At 47.0% G+C, this 21441-nt stretch overlaps 1 protein-coding gene across 1 annotated transcript in view; it reads right to left on the bottom strand.

Moving 5' to 3' along the window:
• Window positions 1-326: 326 nt before the first annotated feature.
• The window catches only part of PLPP3 (phospholipid phosphatase 3), a 45298-nt gene continuing 24183 nt past the window's right edge, over window positions 327-21441 (bottom strand). Inside the window, exons 2-6 of the mRNA XM_082313636.1 lie at window positions 20762-20919; window positions 15744-16027; window positions 14917-14974; window positions 6747-6923; window positions 327-1618 (exon numbers count right to left, since the gene is read on the bottom strand). Coding sequence (XP_082169762.1) covers window positions 1493-1618; window positions 6747-6923; window positions 14917-14974; window positions 15744-16027; window positions 20762-20919 — 803 coding nt within the window. The 3' untranslated portion in view covers window positions 327-1492. The remainder of the gene's footprint in view (window positions 1619-6746; window positions 6924-14916; window positions 14975-15743; window positions 16028-20761; window positions 20920-21441) is intronic.

The following is a 21441-nucleotide window of genomic DNA, read 5'->3' as shown; positions in this document are numbered from 1 at the left end:
ATTTTAGTCGACTATAAAAAAATTAATTCAATGCTTTTTTAAGCAGCAAAAAGTAAATAACACAGGTCAGGACACAGTTTATAGTCATAGTGGATATATCTAAAATTGTTTCAGAAATAATACTTTACATAGTTAATTTTTAAGGTTTTATACATTATTTATATAATATTTATATATAAAAAAATCATAGCTTGCTATAGTTGAAATGATAGGACGGATTCTGTAAGAAGGATGTGCAAATGGCCATTCTGCATGCTTTGCGGGATCCCTTTGCAAACACGCTCTGTGAAAGGGCTGCAAACCAAGAAACTGTGGTTTCCAGGAGGAAAAAAAAAAAAAAAAAAAAAAAAGAAAAAAAGAATCACACTTGATATAGGCACAACTGATTTACCACTGGTGTCACTGAGCGGAGCACAGGACCTGGTACCTGCCGTGGTGTGCACCAGGGTGCCCAAGGGAGAAGGAGGGGTGAGGGGGATGCACAAACGGACTGACACCCAGGCTGGGACGTGCCGCCCAGCAGCCCGTCCCAAAACTGCAGAATAAAAAGTTTCCCCAGGACTCAGCCCCGAGGTCGTAGTGCGAACGCGTTTTCAGCACTTGCAAACCACCAGCTCCCGCGGGTGTGCAGAAAGTCTGCTGTGATTTTTTGGGGGGATGGCCGGGAAGCAGAGGATGCTCTTTTCATGAAGGGCCATTTGTGGGTGCTGTGCACGCCTGGGGGCTCAGGCAGGACGAACCCTCGCCAGGGAGCGAGTGGAGAGGAAGAAATGTAGCTTCTCTGCACAGAGGATGGAGTTATTCAGCCTCACTGTGCATCTCAGGACTGCTTAAAGGCATGTAGTGTGAACAGAGACCCTTTGGAGATCTTTGACTGGGCAAGCTTCTTCTAAACTAAGTCACAGTATGGAATAGAGGAGGCAAAAATAAACTAGTATCAAAAAGAGAAAAAAAGCAACTCTTACAAACCAATCCCAGATCTTGACTCAGTGCTGTTTCTCATATATAGTGCTACACAATTTAGTCGTGAGTTGTTTTTTTTTTTCCTCGCAGGCATTGGAAATCTTCATAGTAAAAAAACGTAAGATGGCCAGCTTTCCAAAAATCCCTTAGTGTTCATTAGACTATGAACAATTTGGCGTTCACTACAACATGAACACTCAAACCAATTGCACATCCAGAACTCCGGCACCTCTCTTTGTTTGTTCGGCTTTTGTATTTTGTGGGTTTTCTTTTTTTTTTTTTTCCTTTCTCGTTGTCGTTTTTGACTTAGTTGACCACCACCCCTTTCATCCAAATGTCGCAAGTTGAAAAGACCACAGAGTAAGACTTTACTGGTCGGGCAAAAAAGTCTCTCCCTACATTCTACTGTCTGATGAGATTTGAGAGCAGCAGGTAGTTGCTGTCAGCAGTCATTTTTTGCAAAAAAAAAAAAAAAAAAAAAAAAAAAAATTTAAAATAAAATACAACACCCATCCGATTTCTTGAAGGTCTACACCATGTTGTGATGGTTATTCCGCTCAATGATGTCCACAGGTGAAAGGATCTCCTTCCGGATAGGAGGTGGAGGCAGGCAAGTCTTTGTCTTGGGCTTGAAGAGATCTGAGACGTAAAACACCTGTAGGAATAAGTGGAAAAAGGCACACTTAGCCACACTGGGTGATGCTTTGTTCAAAAATTGGTTTATAGAATATATACATATCTTTAAGCTGCAAAAATAGCACTTTTTGTGCTATTGAATGCCTGCCCGTAACACTGACAGATGTGAAATCCCAAGCGCATGCTACCACCTTTCTGTACAATACAGAAAAAGGCTCGTACCTCACAAAACACAGAGTAACAACATTACAGAACAATTTCATTTCTCACTGAATAACCACAGAGCGCAATACCCAAACCTCTGCTGAATGGGTTGAAAAGCCAGGAAACAGATACACAGCCCACACTCCAATAAAATAACAAAGGTCTCCAAAGGGCTGGCCTGACTCATGGTGAGTGGTTTTAGGGATGGAGTTGGTGTGAAACAATTCATTCAGCCAGACATCAGGTACGCAATTAAAAGCTTTCAAATCAAAGTTGTATTAAAAGTTATCAGCAATGAGTCAACAGTGAGTGATGCTCTCCTCATGCCCCACCAAGGCACCAGTGCAGAACTGGGGTCTGGTCCTGAAGCCAAAGCCTAAGGAGAGGAGGAGCTATTCCTGACTACTTTTTCCTAAATATCCTGTGATGTAACCCCTCTCCCGGATGTGAAAAAGCCAGTGCTTGGCAATTTCAGGAGGTAGCAACACAATAAGAAACAAAAGTGCTGGGAGGAAACTTCCACATCCTCCCTTGGCAGCCGCTGCACAAAGCTTATCGGTCCTCCAGGACCGGGGCACTTTCTCCCTTGCCAAAACTCAGCCCTGCGCCAGAATGGAAAAGAATCAGACAGCGTGGATCCTCTGGACAGGCTAAAAAGTGACAAGGACTCATCACTTTGTTAGCTGGCACCACAGCCCCAAACTTCAGTCCTGCTGCCAACTGCCTCTGCTGGCCCAAATTTGCTGGCTCATCTCAGACATCCTTAAGCACCAATAATTCAGACAGAGCTGTGGGTTTGCTGAGCCAAGGCCTCAGTAGGAGCAGCACGTGGCCGTAAGAATTAGCAGCACAGTTGAGTTTTCTCCCACAGTACTCGATGCAACATTTAAGCAACAAGATAAATCAGGGGGAAAAAAAGAAGTCCAAGGTGCTCAAAGGAATAATATTAGATTAGCACATCCAGGCTGGGTAACACGGGGAGGGAGCAAAGGTTTTCCCCTCTGCATCTCCATATTTTCTAGCTACCCAGAGCCCTACACAGCAGGTCTAGTCATCCTTGGAAACAACTTTTGCAAGTCACTATCAGCATGGGCAGATAAGGAGCTGAGCTGAACAGACAGTGAACCTGCTGTAAGTAGCAATTTACTCCTACAATTGTAACTGGGGATGCAGGAAGCTGAGCTGTTGTTGCTCGGCTTTTATTGCCTCATGGAAAAGCAGGGAAGGAGCTGACATATAAAACAGCTTTTTTTTGGTGTATGTGTTGGTGTCTGGCTGCCTAGTTGTATAACGGAGCTGATAAAGTTGTTGACAGGGAATCCAAGTGGCAGCGTTTGTGCCTTTGGTTAAATAACAGGATCTGGCTGAAACTGCCAAGAATCGCAAGCTGGAGTCTGGCCTCTTGCTGCAGCATGGCAGTGTAAAAGCATGTTGAACTGCTTCGGCGATGGTTTTCTTTCGGGTCGTTAATAACTGTAAAACCCCCATTCGGCTGGCTCGGCGCATTTCTGATGCCATCTTGCTCACTTGCCCACCTTGGAGAGCTGGATTCAATCAAAAAGATGTCCAATTTCTGCACCAAGATAGCCATGACAAATCAATTTATGGGAGGAGACTGCTGAGTGCAAGAAGCATATGGGGATTACACAGAGTCTGGTCCTTATTTTGGACAGGAATGAGTTACGGTGGAGTGTCATCCTAGGTATTTTAGCTTTTGCTGTGCTGCTTGCTGCTTTTCAGGGTTTAATTCAGAGACTGGGTAAGAGGTTTCATTTCTCTTTAAACTGTATTTCACTTTAACATGGCTGGAGGTTATATAAACACTTATAGGAATCATGAAAGGTGATCTTTGGGGGTTAAAACAGTGTGTTAAATCCTCCTAATGCTTGAACTGTTTAACACAAAAAAAGGACTAATAAACATGCAAAGTTTTTTCACTTGGATTAGCTCCATTTCCTGTAGAAGGTGCTCTCCACCCATAAAGAAAACTAGATGGCAGAAGACTGGGCGTGTATTATACAAAGTGAGCCAATATCTTATATCGCCACTTAAGAATTCCTATTCCTTTTCATTATATTGAAGAAATCCTTAATCACATACAGAGAGATTAAAACAACTCATCTGAGCTAACCAGAACAACCGCAGAAGGAACATGTCCTCCTGACACCTCCCCTTTTTGCTCTCCATCAGATGAGACAAACTACATGACACATAGCCGGCTGCCTACAACGTGCATAAAAACTATTTCCATTTAAGAAATCCTCATCGTATTTCACTCTGGATCCGAGTCCGAATGTTTCATCAGCTGGAAGTGCTTGACACTAACATCTTCTGCTTGTTATTTCAGGCACTAAAGGACAAACGTGGTTGCTGCAGCACAACCTGGATTTAAGCTCTGGCAGCCCTCAGAGATGAAACCCACAATTGGTTTCTATTGCAAATTACAGCCTGATAACTATGGTATTTTAACGGCCCTTGACTATCATCAGGGCAGACTCTTGAAGGCTTTGCTGGGGGAAGGAGTGTCTGGGAGCATGGTTGGAGGTGATGAGTCTCCAGGTCCCTCCCTCTCTCCCTCTGCTTCAGAGCATCCCGTGCACAATAGCTAGATCTCAGAGCTGGGCAAGGACCCCCAAGATATACCAGTAATTGCTCTGATATACCAGTAATTTTAGCAAAAAGCTGCTAAACTCTACATTTAGTGTAAACTCTAGGGAGTCTCAGGGAGGCTCTTGCCCTTGTCCCTTTGCTGCCACCTCCGAAAAGGGAGGAAAGCCTGCCAGCCCTTCCTGGGCAACGGCTCACACCAGCAAAGCTGGATTTGGGAGAACAAGGGCATATTGCTGGTTCTTCGCCAGCTGATGAAATGGGACAAGGGTTGGGTTTAAACCTTGCCCAGGTCCTAAGCTGCTGCCTGAGACGTCGCCAGCCGCCAAGCCATGCCTGCAAAGGGTGCAGAGACAACTGCCCCCTCTGTGAGCCAGCTAGGAAGAGCAGTGCAGGTTGCCCCGGGCTTGCAGGCAAACCCGAGCCTGCCTGTGAAACTCCAGGCAGCTGCTTCCTATGCTGGTTTACCTCGACACAGGAAAACCAGCCCAGTGCTGCTGCAGCCTCCCCTTCCCAGCACAGCTTCCAGCTGCTGGAGGGCCAGGAGGCGACGGCCAGCCCTGCCACTCGTCCTGGCCAGGAAGCATCCTGACGCTCATCCCAAGCATCCGGAGAGCTATTGTCTTTCTGAAACCACTGCTGGGATCCAGGGATGGATTGCCTGGTCCCTACTCCCCCTATATATTGCTGTTATCCCACTTCTCAAGCAGAAAGGCACATGGAGAGGTAAACACCCCCTTGTAAAACCACACGGTGATGTGCACTTGGTGTCTCAACAAACCCACACAATACAAATTCAGGCACCTGGACCGAGGCAAGCTGCTTCATTGCTTCCTGTGCGGCCCAGGGCCTTTTCTCCCCAGGGCTGCCAACACTGCCATCACAGTGCTACAGCTGACTGCTGGGATAGGAAAAGCTTACCAGGACTTGGAGGAACACCCCGACAACATTGGAGTGAAGGACAGAGGGCCTGCAATGCTGTTGCTGCGAGCAGGCGTTTCAGCAGCAGCACACATCTGTGCACACACACACACTTCTCTGGTTTCCCCCTCTGAATTTGCCAGCCCTGCATGGGACACTGGCATCAGGCAACGGCAAAACCCAACAGCTACTGCTCAGAGAGTTAATAATACTTCATCCAAAATTCCCGACAATGACATTTTTGTCTTGGCTTTGGAATATTATCAATGAGTGGAAAGTACATAAATAACCTATTTTCTCTCCTTGCAAAGTATAACATTAGTGAACTTAATTCCTTGCCTTCAGGGCTGCTTTAGTTTTAGATCAGTTTAAAAAAAAAAAAAAAAAACACAACACAAAAAAACCCAACAAAACCAAGAAAGCAGTAAGCTGTTAAAATCTTGCTTTCAGGAGTTTGTACAGACACAGAACAACCATAACCCCCAGCCCCTTTGTTTTTATGGGAGGCAGCCACCTGACCCGGTGCCCCCCACCCTGCCTACTTTAAACATCTACATATGTCACTTCGAGTTACAGGGCTGCACAATCAGGTCACTCTTTGGAAAGCAAATTGCATGAGAACAAGCCCAGCAGCCAAAGACAAACGGGCACGGCTTTGTTTGCAGTTTTCTCACGAGCCCTTTCGGTACATTAAAAACCCACCACCAAATGAGGCACCCTGCCTCCCCTCACTGGGCAGACACCAGGTCCCGCTCCCAGGAGACAGCTTCTGGCTGGATTGTGCAGGGAAGAGCCATAATCCCAGCAACCCCAAACTCCCCACTTGGGTCCTGGCGGAGAGCCTTGCGAATGAGCTGGTGCTCATTACCGAGAGCAGCTGGAGAAGTGAATGCTGCTGGGCAAGAAGGAAACACTCTCCCCTGTCTGAACGCCTTTTCAGTGCCCCAAGCTGCCTGGGCAAAGGGGCCCTTTGCCCAGGAGCCTCCAGGAGCTCAAGGCTGACGGAGAAAAACCCTAAATGTTGCATTTTTTGCTGAATATGCAGTTTGTCTAGTGGCGGACAAGAGGAATTGCTTTACACCTCCAGCACGGCAGCGGCATTTGCTTGTGAGGAGGGTAAAGCACTGGCAGGTGCACCCTTCTTTGCTGGGTGCCCATCAGGGCACCCATTATTGGGTTGGTAGGGTGCTCCGCTCTTGAGCCACACTCTATCTGCAAACAAGGTTTACACACACTGTCACACGGGGATGACACTGGACTGAGCCCCTGGAGCACGCTGCCTACTGCCACATCCCCAGCTGTAATGGGGGATTACGTGAGCTCACAGCAGCACGGGCTGGGGAGGCACCCACTATTCCCCCGGGACCCCCACCAGCATCCCTGCTGCTGTTCTTTGCACAGTTTGCTGTACTCACCACGCAGTAAGCCACCAGGGCTCCCTGTGCAAAGCCTGCCAGCACGTCGGTGGGGTGATGCTTGTGGTCCGACACACGGGACAGGCCGGTGTAAAACGCCATCATGATGAGGGTGAACTGGAGGAGGGGACGGAGCAGGCGGGCTCCCTTCCACGTGAATCTGGCCTGCAGATAAAACTGTTGGGAAGAGAGGAAAACAAAAAGGTTGCATTAATTCGAGGGCAGCAAAGGAGAAGCTGTACCCAAAATGTGCACGCATGGCAGCACCCACTCCACGGGGCTGGCCATGGGGCACCTGCACCCCTGTGACTCAAGGAGGGGGGAGCTGTCAAAGAAGGATACTCCTTGCAAACATGTGGCCTCCATCATGCAGAGAGGAATGGAGCTGGAGGGATTTTAACACATGGAGGGGATACAGGCAGATGCAGATGGGTACAGCCCTCCCTTGGTAAGCCAGGGTCAGGAGCTTGGGACCGCCCGCATCCTGGCTCACCCCAGCCCTCCTTCAGCCTCCAAGTCCATCAAGGTCACATACAACATCCTGCAAATTCCTCCCCACCGCTATTTAGTGAAACAGAAGCAAGGTCCCAAATTTGGGGCACACAGGACCCACAGCATCTCTCAGAGGAAAAACAAGAATCAACACAGCATGCCACACCTCCGGGGCCAGCCCAAAGGATTTCCAGACACAGCCACAAACACTGACGACATGGATGCAAAATGCAACCCTCTAACATTGCCATCATGTTTCCCAGCCCAAGCCCTGGTGTTTGCAGGGACATAAGTGAGCAGCCGCCCTGTTGCATGACATGGTAAGTCGCTCTTGCCCAGCGAGGGAAAAGCAAGGTCCTGGCTCGACCCGAAAAGACGAAGCTGATATGACGTCAAATGGACATTGTCCGCCCCCCGCGACTATCTTGGGCCCATTTCCGTTTTGGCCGGCGGGTACGGATGGTTCCTGTGGGAACCGGGAAGCTGGTCGGGAAGAGAGGACAGGAAAACGGCAACCCGCTGCCCACAGATGAGCAGGGCCGGGCTCAGCACAGGGAGGAAGGCTGCGGGAAGGGAGGGACGCTGCAGCAAACTTCGGGCTTGGGGAGGAGAGAGGCATTCAATGGCTTGGAGAATGTAAAAGTGCCTGGAAAAAAATGCTGCTCGGCTCCTGCAGCTTGGACCTGCTGCCCATGGGCTCAGCCACAGCGGGTGTTTTCTGCCTGAACCTAAATGAAGTGCTGCATCAGACCCAGCATGCTTCATGGGACTCTGCAACATCAGAGGGCTGGAAAGGGGTTTAATACACATTTACGATCCCTTTTACACACCCAGAGCAGTTTACACTGCCTTGATATAAAAGGAATGAAGCTCTTGCTGGGTTCCCTGAAACCACAAATAACTTAATGACACCATTTACCTATAAAAGCTAACTTAATTGGAAAGCTGATAAGGGGAAAGCATCATTTTGGCCAATTTGGTATGCTTGGCTGTTGCATAAATATATTTACCCCTTTTTGGAAAGAACACACACTTGGCTCTTTAGAGGAAATGAAACATCATGTCATTTGAATGGAGCAGATGCTCCAAATTATCCAAATTGTTAGCCAATTAACATGGAAGAGAGCTGTACCAAAACAGCTCGGTGCTGGCTAATGCACGTTATGATTCTGGAGAATATATCTGCAAACCAGCCTGAGTCTGGGAATGGAGCCACGTCACCATGGCACACACCCCACACCATGCAAACTTGCTCACGTGATGCTACGGGACGAGTTACAGCCCTCTAGATACCCACAGCAAACCCATGCTGATGTAGCCCAAGGAATGGACCACAGGGCTGGTTCTCTAGATTGTGGTGATAATTTCTATGCTCGGAAGAAAGACGAGTCAACAATCAACGTATCAAAATTAGGAGGCATGTTCTGCCCATAAAGATCAAAAAAAAAAAAAAAACAAACCAAAAAAACCACAACCAAAAAACCCACCACCAATGAGGAGGTGCTTTTCCTCCACGTAAAATGCAGCCACCATTGAACTGGAAAGCTGGAGCTCTAAAATAGCACACTGCGATCCTGCACAGTCATTTGCAGTGATTTAACAGCAGGCACTTCATCCTGCAAGCAAATATCTATGTGGTTCATTAGCAGGGAACTGCATTTTTAGTTTGCAATGCTTAGGCTGGCTGAATTTTCACTGCCATGGTATTTGTGCACCCAGTGCAGGATACTCCTGGGAAGCATTCAGGGAAGGTGGTGATAGAGAGAGCTGAGGGTCCTGATATCTTTAAATACAACTTCTCAGTGTAGAGACAATGTCCCTTTTAAAGAGAACATCTGTGGAGAGTAGTATTTTTAAAGCACACAGAAGATATAAAAGTACGCTTCTATTGCCATGGTTTAGGCTCAGGATTACTTTTATGTTCAAGAGTCTCAGCCCAGCCCAGGTGACAGTGCAAAACTCAGGTTCCAGTATGCTGTTGCAGAGCAAAATTAGCTCCAAGTATTATATCTTATAAACTATTACTCTTAGTTCTACCAGGAAGACTTGAAACCTAACGTCTTACTTCAGTCTGGAGGCTCTGTCATGTCAAACCCCTTAAGAAATTTGGTGCTGGATAATCTGACATTTGTCCCTTTTGCACAGCTTTGACCTCAAAGCATTCCATCCCATAAGCTTGGACTAAATAGGTCATCTGTATGTGAGGAAGCAAAGTATCAATTAAAAATTAAGAATAAAAAGCTAACCCTGAGTTTAAATAAATAACACACAATAAAAGCAAATGCTTTTGGAGCTGAAGTGATTAAAAAATAAACACGTTTGTATACTGACTTGCTCCTTCCAAAGCACAGCTCTGAACTATGTGCCTAATCTACACACTTTAGCCCTGGAAAAGGCACACAAAAGCAGTGTGGCACTGTATGGGGTTGTGCTGGGTGCCACCTGAGTCCCCAGCACCCAACTCACACCCACACCTGCATATCTTGGAGGAGTAAAACCCACTCGAATAGATGCATCTCAGACACCGCACTATCAGTGTAAGGATCTTGACTGAGCTCCTTTTACTGCCGCAATAAAAGTCTTGGGAAAATTGCTCTTTAGTTCCCCATTCATAAAGAATTAAAAAAAAAAAAAAAAAAAAGAGGATAACAGCACTTTTCATATTCCACAGGTATATTATGAACATGCAGTACGTTGAAAACTGTGCTCAAACACCAGGGTGCTGAGGATCCCTTAAGTACTTTAGAGGTGAGCCTCAGGGTGCTCCAAACTTTGCCTCTGCCCTCAGTATGAAAGAAAAACCTAGTTAACAAGAGAAGGTCAAAAAGCAAAAGTGGGGCTTGGGGGCTGAAAGGATCGGAATTTCCCTTAAACAGGAATTAGTGCTATTGCTAAGAAATGGGAAGTTCCTGGCAATTTATCTGAAAACCTGCTTTTGACTTTTTTTTTTTTAAAACCTGGGAGCAAATCTGAAGTGCTGCCTGCTAAGGACTGCCAGATTTGGATGGGAACAGCTGGATGGAGCCCTTCCTGGGAGGCGATGGAGGAGTAACACCACAACCAGGGTTATTTCCACCACAGACCATCACAGGGCAGCAAAAGTCAGGAGGAGCATCAACAGGAGCAAGTATGGATGAAATGAAATGGGATCACACAGAGCAGGAGTTATTTGGAGCTCCCATCCACTGTCTCCTGGCAGAGGCTGAGTTACCACAAAGCAGATGGCTTGAAGGACGTCACATTGCTCTTCTGCCAGGGGACTTCCACAGTGTTGCTGGGGACAGCCTGTGGCCACACGCAACCCCTGAGCAAATACATCGAGGAGGAGCTGGCAGGGGACATGGGCTAAAAGCATCACCTCCAGCCTCCCGGGGCTTTCTGTCATCCAGAAATCCTGTCCTGTTCACGCTCTCCCCACTGCAAGGCTGAACTCGATTAACCACGTCCCTTAGTCACAGCTAAGGTTTCCTTCTGAGAAATGGCTGGTCTTGTTTCTGACTGTCTGACCTGAAGTTACCTCCATCTCCAGCCCCACCTGCAAACAGAGCGGTACCCAAAGTGGTATGGGGCCAAAACCTCTCAAACCCAAACTCACCCTGGCGTAACGCACTGCCCTGGCTGGGCAAACCCAGCTGGAGGAAGGGGAACTGCAGAATTCGGCTTTTAGCACCCAAGATGGCCAGGGGACAAGGACAGGAGAAGAGCAAAGACCTCCCAGCACCAAAGGGATGTGTTGTTTGCCTCTTCCTTGCCTTTGCTGGATGTACAGCATCCTCCCACCCCATCGGGAATATCCCCATCAGTTCAGCAACACAGTTCACACCTCGGCCCTGGCCTCTGATGTAATTCCAGTTTATTCGCTTACTCAGGTCACCACTAGACTTGACTCCAAGTCTACAGCCACCACAGAGTTTCCTTCACATGGGTACATCATTGCTCAGCAGCACGAGGGCACTGGGACCTTCTCCACTTTTCAGCAAGAAACCCCAGTGCAAAGCTTCACGCTCACTCAGATACACAAAACCAGCAACATCTCTAATTTTTCATATAAATGAGTAGAACACACTAAACCCCATTCTGATCTGAAGTCTTCAACCTCATCCACCAATGCACATTAAATACGCAAGCTACCCTGTTTTACTCCCCCAGCGTTGCTGAGACATATTTAAACTTTTCTGACATTAATTTTGTTTTTCTGCATCCTCTGTGTAGTTTCAGACAACCTGATGCCGTAAAAAAAAGAATAATTAGCATTATAGTCTCACGTGCTTGAGGGGAGTGGAAAGCCCCCATCGCTCTCTGCAAAGACTCCCGACATCCAGCAAAACAAAACTGAGAGGTGTGGGTCAGGTCCAGGGGGCTGCATGGAATAAGCTGTTGCATACCTCCTCTTTCCTCAGCCTGCTATAAATATGTATTATGGGCTCGCGCAGCCAACGAGTAACAAAGCAAGGAAAATTAAGACAAAGAGGATTATCCAAGTGTAATTTCCCCTTTTAAATTTTTTATACAAAGGCCTGATGTTAATTGGGTATTCTTGGTGACAAGAAGGCTGTGAGAAACTTAACCCCGAAGTCTCAGTGTTTAGAACTAAATCCCAGGAGGTTTTACTGTGTTGCAAGTGCCTTTCCCTGGGACTTTTCGCTCAAAGCCCTCCGGGGCTTGCCATCTATCCTTGTTTTCCTACGGGGAGCCTAGGGCCAAACTGCTTTCTCCCTGATGGATACTGCAGGGTACTGTTGCTGTGCCAGGCGATGGGGAAACTGTGGTCACCAATCCACTGGCCACCAAACATCTGGGCAAATCCAGCCCCACAGTGCAGGCAAAGCCCCATGGGATGTGTGGGAATATGGGTATCTTTTAATAGATCAACTAAAGGTTTCTGGCACCCATCTCCATCAGGTGAGGCAAACTTGAAAACATTATAATTCAAGAATGGGCTCTAAGAGTGAAGCCAGGGAATGCCAGGAAAGACGGGAAGTGACTTATCCTTGAAATATGAAGTATTGTTCGATAGGGAATGCACTTAGGACATGGCTGATCAGCCAAGCCTCTGTAGCACTCACTCAGCCCCACAAATACTCCCACTCCGCAAAGGGTCCCAGCAAACTCCTGGTACCCAAAGTGCTAGCAGCAACCTGCTGTGGCACAGCCCTCGCTTCCCAGGAACCAGAGAACAACCATTTTGTTTTGATTGAGATGATTCCCTGATTAAATCTATCAAACCCACCTCCTGCAGGTGCTGGCATGGGGGATGCCATGTTTCTAACCAGGCTTCCAAACACTCACTCGATCACTGAGCTGGGCAAGAGAGCAGGGTTTATTTTGCATTAAATAAAATCCCTCTGGGTTGTTATAACCTAATTTTTTAATTTTTGTTTTAATTATTTTGGGGTATTACCAGCCTCTCCGATGTGACAGATTCTCTGCCTCCCTTTTTCTATGAGATTTCTCATTCAGGCTCTGGCAGGGGAGCCGGAGTGATGGAGAGCAGAGTGCTGAGAGACAAGTTAGAATCATAGAATCATTTAGGTTGGAAAAGACCCTTAAGATCATCATTTCCTTGCCTCCAGTATACACCGTATCACACTGGCTTGTCTCAAGTTGCCTTTTTCTCCTTTCAATTTATGACAGAGCACTTGGTGTAATTTTTTCCCCTGACTTTTTAAGGCACAAGGCAACTGAACAGCTGGTCAGGTGGAACCTGCTGATCCCAGTTTTTGGGACAAGGAAAAAATAAAACAAAATAATTCTTAAGGGAGTGGGTGTCAAAACCCCTCCATGAAGAGGGATAAGTGGATCAGCCTGCTGTCCTGGATCAGGCAGGGAGAAGGGCAGAGGCTGCTGATAGCCCGAGTGCTCCCATATGGGGATGAAGAAAGGCAGCAAAGAGAGATCAGAGACAGCTTTCTGCTCTGAAGTGTTACGCAGGAGCTAAACGCCACTTTTGAAGCCTGCTGCAAAGTTAAAAAGAAAATCAGGCAGCAGGCATTGGTGCAAAGTAGTTTTGGGGTCTCCAGTGCACCTCCTGCCAGTGGTCCCCTGGACCACTGTTCCTGCTGTGCTGCCACAGGCCATTTCGTTTCTTGCTTGCTCTGTAACCACTGGCTTTTCAGAAAACATGGAAAAAAACCTGGCAAAGCAACATGGTCTGTACAGCACACCCTGTGGAAACAGGGTCAAGCCCTGGCGACTTTGGGCAGCCACTGCTGAAGTGAGCAGGGGGGAAACGCAGGGAGGCGGTGAGTGCTTGCCCAGCTGGGCACAGCCCCCCCGGTTTGTCCCCTACCCTGAAGGATGCTGCAGGGCATGATCCTGTGCAAAAGGTAAAACATTGGGCTTGCTTCCAAAAAGGCCCGGGAGCAGCATCTCCTAAAAAACACCTGGAAGAACCCAAATCTTACTGAGTATTTGGAGAGAAACTGACTTAATAGGGAGTGGCAGTCCTCACTGTTTCCAGATGCCAGGCTTGAAAGCATCTTGGGGCTGACTTATCTGACTGTCCACAGAGCTCCTTGGAAATAAATAAATGCTGGTGTGAGTGATGGTTTCCAAACTCAACTCAAAAAGTTTTGCGATGGCAGCAACAGAGGGCTGAGCCTCCTGCGAAGCATCGCCGGAATGACTCTGCATTGTAACGCAACTGGGAGGAAACAGCCAAAATGTTTACTGAAGAAATTAAAAAGTTTTCCAAGAACAAAAAAAGGGGGAAAATGAGGAAAGAGTTTAATACGCCACCCCCAACAGCCTGGAAAGTTGAGTAATTAAATTACAGAAATTGCTCACAGGGAGGGGGGATCCAGGGCTGAAAGGGCAGGAGGGAACCAGAGATCACTTATCTTTTCAGAGGGTAAAGAGATGGGGGGAAGCACTGCTCATAGATAAAAGCTCGTGTTTAATGTTTTTACAGTGTTATGCTGTTTCTTTGCTAGTCTGAGCTTACAGAAGATGGAGGGGGTACAAATCTTGAAAGGAATCCAAAACCTTTTTCCCGATTTTCTAAAAAATAAATAATTAAAAAAAGAAAAGCAAACACAAATCACTATCCAGATCCTGCCAAAGTGCTGCGTGCGGGTCCAGCCCCTTGGGGGGTGTGGGCAGCGTGCGTCCCGCAGCCCCGGCAGGAAGCACCTTGGCAGCCGCCCCGGCCCCAGCCCCAGCACAGGAAGGGTAGAGCCATTTCTCACTGACAAAGAAAAACAAGTCCCAGCCCCTCCGCTCCAGATCCAGGCGGGCAGAGGCTGCTCCACCTGCTCTGCTGGCACATTTGGGAACCGGCCTTCACTCCCCGACAGAGCTGCAACGGCAAAGCTTCCCCCTCCATCGATGCAACATTTTGGCTTGCCCCAAACTCTCCCCAGTGGAAACCACAACATGGGGTGAACAAAATTGCACAGGTCGTCCACAGATTTAGTAGGATATGGATTTAATTGCAGCCTTTGCTACATCCCAAAGCTGCACAGCTCAGCTATCACCCCAGGAGCCTCCATCCCAAATAACACCACAGGGTTTGAGAGTGGGTCTTTCCACCACTGGCTTGTTCAGGCTCTTTCTTTCAACCAGCCCTTTATCTCCAACGCTCATCATGCCTATATTGCTACTGAACGCAGGTGAGCGCCTCCGGAAAGGGGACAGGGGATAAATCAGCTCAATCTCAAGCAAGGCTGAATTTACTTACCACCAAATACAGCATGGTGTAGAGGGAGAAAGACGCGTGCCCAGAGAAGAAGGATTTCCTGCAAAACAAAGCAGGTGCTTAGAATCAGCCACTATAATCTTTGATATTATAATTTTACATGTAATATGGTGATGTGTCTGCTGCTACCAAGAGGGTGCCAAAGCAGAGGGACCCACAACCCCCAATCTTTCAAGTTTAAAACCCCCGTTATCCGCCCCACTCGCTTGCAAGGCAGAAAGCGAACGGATGGACAGGATGCTCGCATTGTTCATCCCTTCCTGGTCTACTCATGGGACAGCAGTTATTTCCAGGAGAGCCCGATAACTCATCGTCTCGCCTCAAATAACCAGGAAACCATAAAGAAAAAAGAAGTGAGCAACTTCTCCGGTTGCTTAATTGCAGCATGTGAAATCCACCCCTGGAAACATCAAAATTGAGCATCTGATGGATTTGATAGAGAGCTCGAAGGGGAGGTGCTGGCAGCCCTGCCTGCATGGAGCCTCCTTGGTGGAGAAGCCCTCTGCTCTGCCACATGTGACAGCTTGAGCTGCTCACCGTGAGCTCAGCTCTTACAGTGAATTCCCACATTGAGCAACCACTCAGGGAAACAATAGTGTAGGAGTAAAGAGAAAGGAAAAGAAATATTATTCAGCTGAGTCCCGCAACTCCCAAGGAAACTGCCTACCACTAGCAGACAGACTTACAGCCTTCGCAGAAAAAGTAGCGTTTGAATCATCTATTACTGGCAGAGAAACCCCAAGATGTATTTAGCGTAAGACAGCATTTTGGTGGCAGCAACCCAGTATTTTGATGCCGCGAGCTCTCACCTGGCTTCCTGGACCTTGCTGTCGCTTCCCCTGCAGGTGTAATTTTGGATGTAAACTCCCTTAGCGCAGTTGATGGTGGAGAAATCCAAATCGCAAACTTCCAGGAAATGTGGCCGCAAGCGCCCGACGGACACTTTGGCAATGTCTGTGAAGGACTGGCTGATGGCACAGCCAAAAACGAAGCAGCCCACCTGCTTGTAGAGCGCTGCCACGTAGGGGTTCTGGATAAAGGAGCGCGACTTCTCCTTCAGGTAGTGGATGCGATAGAGCTCTCCCGTTATAATCTGTGGGGGAAATGCAAGAGAGGTCAGAGAGCAGGAAAGATGCTGTGTAAAACCAGCCACGGGTGGCAAATGCAGGGCCAAGACAGCTCTTCGTGCTCCGAGCATCTCAAACCAGGAATCTGCTTACATAGCGAGGAAGAAGAGCCCATAGCCCAGCATCTCTCCATCCTCCTCCCTCTCAAGAAGAGATTGCACTGCTTGAAATGTTGTTTATGGAAAAATTTGATAAACAAGAAAAAAAGCTAGATTTTGGCTTAGCACATTGGCATATCTTTACAGAAGTGAAATAGCACCTCAGATCTATACCAGCATAGTAGAAAAAAAAAATTTAACATAAACCAGATAAAGAATTAGCGTGTGTTTGGGAAGGAGAGGCCAGATCTACTACCCTCTTATCAAACTGATTTTGGAGGAAATAAATGAACAACCTGCATATCTTCCTCTCTGAAAACCATGGACACAACAGTGGAAGATTCAGAAAGCCTAAAACTTTTCAGATTCTCGCCCAAAATTTACCGCCACCAGTCCCACTTCAAGGTGCTCAAAGCCTTCATAAACACCAACTATTTCTGGGCATTTCAAGGGGTCTTGCCATTGCGTGGCAGCAAATGACGTATTTCTTGTGACAGGGGTGCTGGTGTTTGACAGTATCACCGTAAATCACAGTCAGTGAGCAGACGACCTGACTTCTCATAATTCCAACTCTTAAAAGGCAGGTTAATGAAAATCAGGCTGTGAAATTTAAGTCCAAATGTCTCACCTCTCCCAAAGAGGCAAAGGCTTAAATTGTTCTCCATCATGTTATACACCTAGTTTTTGAGCTCCAGATTTACAGCTTTAGGATTTTATTCATTACTTTAAATGTTTTTATACCTGAGTAATAAATCGAGGCGGGGTTTTTTTTCGGCCGCCCCCTCATCCCTGCCCCTCTGTAGTCACAAGGACTGTGATATGTAAAAATTAACTGTCAGGAAAAATGCCTTCAAGTTAATCCCTTTCTGGAGCAGCCAGCAATATTCCTCCCGGCCTGGCAGCCTGCCAGTGGCATGCAGGAGACAAGGCTCCCCTGCCTACCTTTTTTAAAAGCTTGGCACAACCTTTGGAAACTAATAAACTGGAAAAGTATGGCAATTAGACTGAGAGAAGATGAAGCTGTATCATTGTTTGAACTCACTCATACCATGGCCTGAAAAAACTAAGGTTGACCTAAGGCAGCTAAAACTGCAGCTAGGCAGGCTTTATCAAAGAGAGATACAATTACAATAATAAAAAATAAAGGCCAAGCTACAGCACTCTGCTACCATGCACAGAAATCCTTTGTGTGGCTGCACCATCATGCGGGGTTTACCTGTCACGACTGAGATTTACTCTTGGAAATCTGGTCGTGACCAAGAGTTGTCTGAGGAGCTGCAGCTAACCAGCTCCAGCATCGTTTTAATCCTTTCAGACTCCAAAGACCACGGTTTATCTCCATTTTGGACCACCTTCTAGCACAAGCTGGCAGCCAGAAAATCTACTGGCATGAGAACCACAGAGGAAGGTTGGAGCGTCTCCTGCTCCTCTGCCAGAAGGCAACTCCAGGGTGTCCTGGATGGACATGGATGCTCCTGCACAAGGGCACAGCCACCACCTGCAGCCTCCCAAAAGCCTAAAGTCGCAAGAAGGGGAGCCACAAGGCTCAAAACTCATGGATTTTGCAGAGGGGAAATGAGCTGAATTAAGGATGATGTCTGATACCAGCGGATGTGCCCTTACTCCACACTCACAAACGGATCCACGTAAACCCAAGGCTCTTGGCCTGGGAAAGGCATGTGACCAACAAAAGTCTGGGGATTAATATTTTTCTCTCACCACTGGTGGTCTGGGCAATTGCACACATGTAGCAGATTGTAAATTGGAGACTTCATTCCCTCGCTAACACGCTGCTGGGCAGCCATGAATCCTCCCCACTTAGTTAAAGCCATGGCTCAACTTTAATGAGAAGCTAAAAATTAGGTAAACTTGTTTTTTTGGCAGTGCCGTCCCAGATAAAGCAGGACGGTGAAAAACTAATGCAGCACAGATGTGCACAAACTGAAAGGACATCCTGAAAAAAAAAAAAGTCAAAGATATGAAGCTCTTCTTATGCTTTGCACTTCTGGCGAGCCAGCCGCATGGGACATATGCCATGCCTATGTGACGGGCACAGCTCCCAGGGGACTGTCACACACATTTAGGAAAGACAGTCACTACAGAGAAGTTAATACCAAACTTTTCTGTCTGTTAATGCCTTTTGCAGACATTTGGTTCTCATGCCCATTTTATCGTTATCATAAGGTATCACCAGCAATGCAATTAGCCTGTAATTACTTTTAGAGCTTTTTCTATGTCTCTGGTGTATCACTCTCTGTGTCTAATCACATTGAAGTGTATCACCTTCAACTGTAAAACAATCAGCTAATCTGGCTGTGTAACTTAGATCATCTAGGAAATTTTCTTAGGTATTTTTCACAGGCTTTCAAGACCTGTTGGGTCTGGGGATACAGGGTGGCTCAGCAGCAGTACCCATATGAGGCTCACGAAGAAGAAAACTTCACCTTCCCCTGGCCATCCAGGGGACCTTCAACATGCTTCTTCTGTGCCCAAGATGATTAAATTAACCATCTTCAAGCAGGAAGAGCAGTCAGGAGAGATGCGAGAGCGCACAGTCCAGGGACACAAGCCTCCAGGGTCATCTGCATGGAAGTTTGCCTAAAGTCAGTAAACATATAGGTATTAAAACCAAATGCATATCCTCTCACATCCTGATCAAAGCAAAGGTCTTCGACTCTGCCATTTACTTAATGAACACTCTGGGTGTCCTCAAGCCATTTAAAACATGACCTGGACCTTTTACCCTGGGCTAGACTGCCCATAACGCCACATAAAGCAAGGGCATGAAATTTTGGCTGTGCCATCCAAAACGCCAGCTCCCTGGAAGTCCTCATAACTGCTGTCCTGCCTTGTGAAGGCAAACTTTGTGAGTGAAAGGAGTGGAGTCAGTGCTTTGTGGATTTGGAAGGAATTCTTATTATGCTACAGTAATTCTGGTATCTGGGTTACATCTGAAAAAAGAGGTCAGGCTGACTTGAATTTTCCATGCGCGGTGCCATAGCAAAGAAATCTGTTGCTTCAATTCCTCGTTAGCCATTTGTATCACTCAACAGCAAATAACCAAGCTTTTGAATTTACCTTATTAAGTTACATTTGTTGTGGGCACAGTAAAACCAGGTCAGAAACATCTAATTCTTTGGGGATTTTCTTTCTCTTTTAATTGACCTGCTATTTCGTGGTAGAAAGCTGATGGATCACATAGGCAGCTGATTATGTTTCCAGTTTCTGTTCCAACTCCTGTATTTGCCACTGCCTCATTACTGATCAGAAGCACACTCCACATGGAGCCAGCGTGCCGATAGCTCAGGCAGTAATGTGAAAATGAGAGGCTTTTTCATTTCATTTTTATGGCTTTTCCACACTCAGGGGTAATTCACCTGCAGGGTAAAATCTGCCGTGTTTATAGAATAGTGGGTCTGGCACCTTTTGGGCTTGTTTTGTGGAGGGAGGGGGCATAGGAACAAGGCAGTTTTAGGGACCTACTTTGCTAAGTGAGCATATGTGGTCAGGAAACGACGAAGAGGATCAGGAAATGATGGAGATATTCACAGCACAAAGCAGCAAGGCTGAGGACAGGATATTACCAAAGCAGGCACCATGCCATGCTAAAATACCTATTGCCCGTGACATTGCTCCTATGAGGAAAGATGAAAGCTAGGAGGGGAACAAGGGCTCCTGACCTCTCCATCTCCATTCCTCCACAGCTGAAGGGCCAAGAGGAAGGCAGCACCTCTGGGAAAGCACCTGAGTTGGGCTGGCAGCAGGTGAGAAGGAAAACATAGGTACTTTTCATAGGGGAATTTCACCTTCAGCTGGAAGCGTTTAACCAACAACCAGGAGACAGCTCTTGCCTTCTGCCCCAGCACCAGACACATGCTGGCATGAGGATGCTCAGCTCCATGGGCTGAATTCAGCTTTTTGGCAGACACAAAGCTCTCACCATGCAATCATCTCCTAGCACAGCTCTAGGAAACCTGGCAGGAAAAGAGAGATGAGGAGACATTGGGAAGGTGATGCATTAACTACTTATTACAGTGAGGACTCTGGGAATATGCTCCCCGTGGAAGGTTTTAATTGTCTTTTTAATAGGGCTGTAATATACAATCTCTTTAAAAATCTAATACTAGCCTGTGAAAGTTTTCCAGGCACTGGTTAGCTGAAAAGATGTATCCTTTCTTTTTTTTTTTTTTTTAAAACCTTATAAAATAGGCAAATACCAAGAGTTATTTGAATAGGGACAAACCATGCCAAGTCCTTATTGACACTCAAGTCTTTTTGCTTCTACTCTGAACTCATACCGGAGGGTGAAAAAGCTCTTGCGCAGCTCACAGACTTGCCCAAACAGCTTTGGGCCTGTTTACGGGCTTCAAGAGTCTCATTCCTCCCCATTACAAGCTTTCATTTGCAAATGTTTACTGCTCATGCGGAAGTCAGATAATCGTAGAGGAGATGTGCACCTTGGTAGATAGTACGGACATAGCATCAAGACAGAGTTAAACCCCCAACACTGACTGGCCATTGGTGCCATCAGCTAAAGAGGTGACAAAAAGCCATCAAGGATGCCCAAGGGACAGGAGAGGAGGTTTCAGAGGTGGTACTTACGGCAAGAATGGCAATGAGGATGCCCGCAGCACACAGCACTGCGTCGTTGATTGTCTCCATCGTCTTCAGCGGGTACCTGATGCTGTCATCATCACAGTAGAAGCCCCGCTGGTAGGGTTGGATTGTGCTCGTTTCAATGATGAGGAAGGGCAACCCAGCTAGAAAGAAGGGGAGACAATAAGCAAACCCATCAGCAACACAGACAAACAAAAGCAACTCGCAACAACAACAACAACAACAAAAGACCCCACTAGAAAACCCCTTGCAAACCATGCAGCACCATTCCTGATGCTTTTCTTTTCATATTGCTATCTTTCCAAAGGGAATACCATTGGGATTTGTTTTTCCAAGTTGCTCTTGCAGGGGAAAAGCATCTCCTCTGTTATGGTTATCAGATGTCTGCACTGCCTGGTTTCAGTTAAGCCTTGTGCACTGCAAATATTAACTTACAGGAATGGACCCCTAAAGCAATCCCTCTGCAAAAAGCCATGAAAATGAATCTGGCTCTTTTCTCCGGGGAGGGCCCAATGCTTTGCTGAGGGCCCCGTGGCAGGGCAGCCCGGAGCTGTGCAAACAAACACTGGAGGATCGAGTATCAGCACAGCTTCTCCTACCTGGTCAGCCCAGCTACACTTCATCCCCATTATTTGTATGCCTCTGAAGCCTTCCTCAGCTCCCTC

Source organism: Platalea leucorodia (assembly GCF_965183815.1).
Source record: "Platalea leucorodia genome assembly, chromosome: 5".
Classification (NCBI taxonomy): Eukaryota; Metazoa; Chordata; class Aves; order Pelecaniformes; family Threskiornithidae; genus Platalea; species Platalea leucorodia.
Note: the sequence above shows the minus strand (reverse complement) of the source record. Positions and strands in the feature narration are given on the sequence as shown.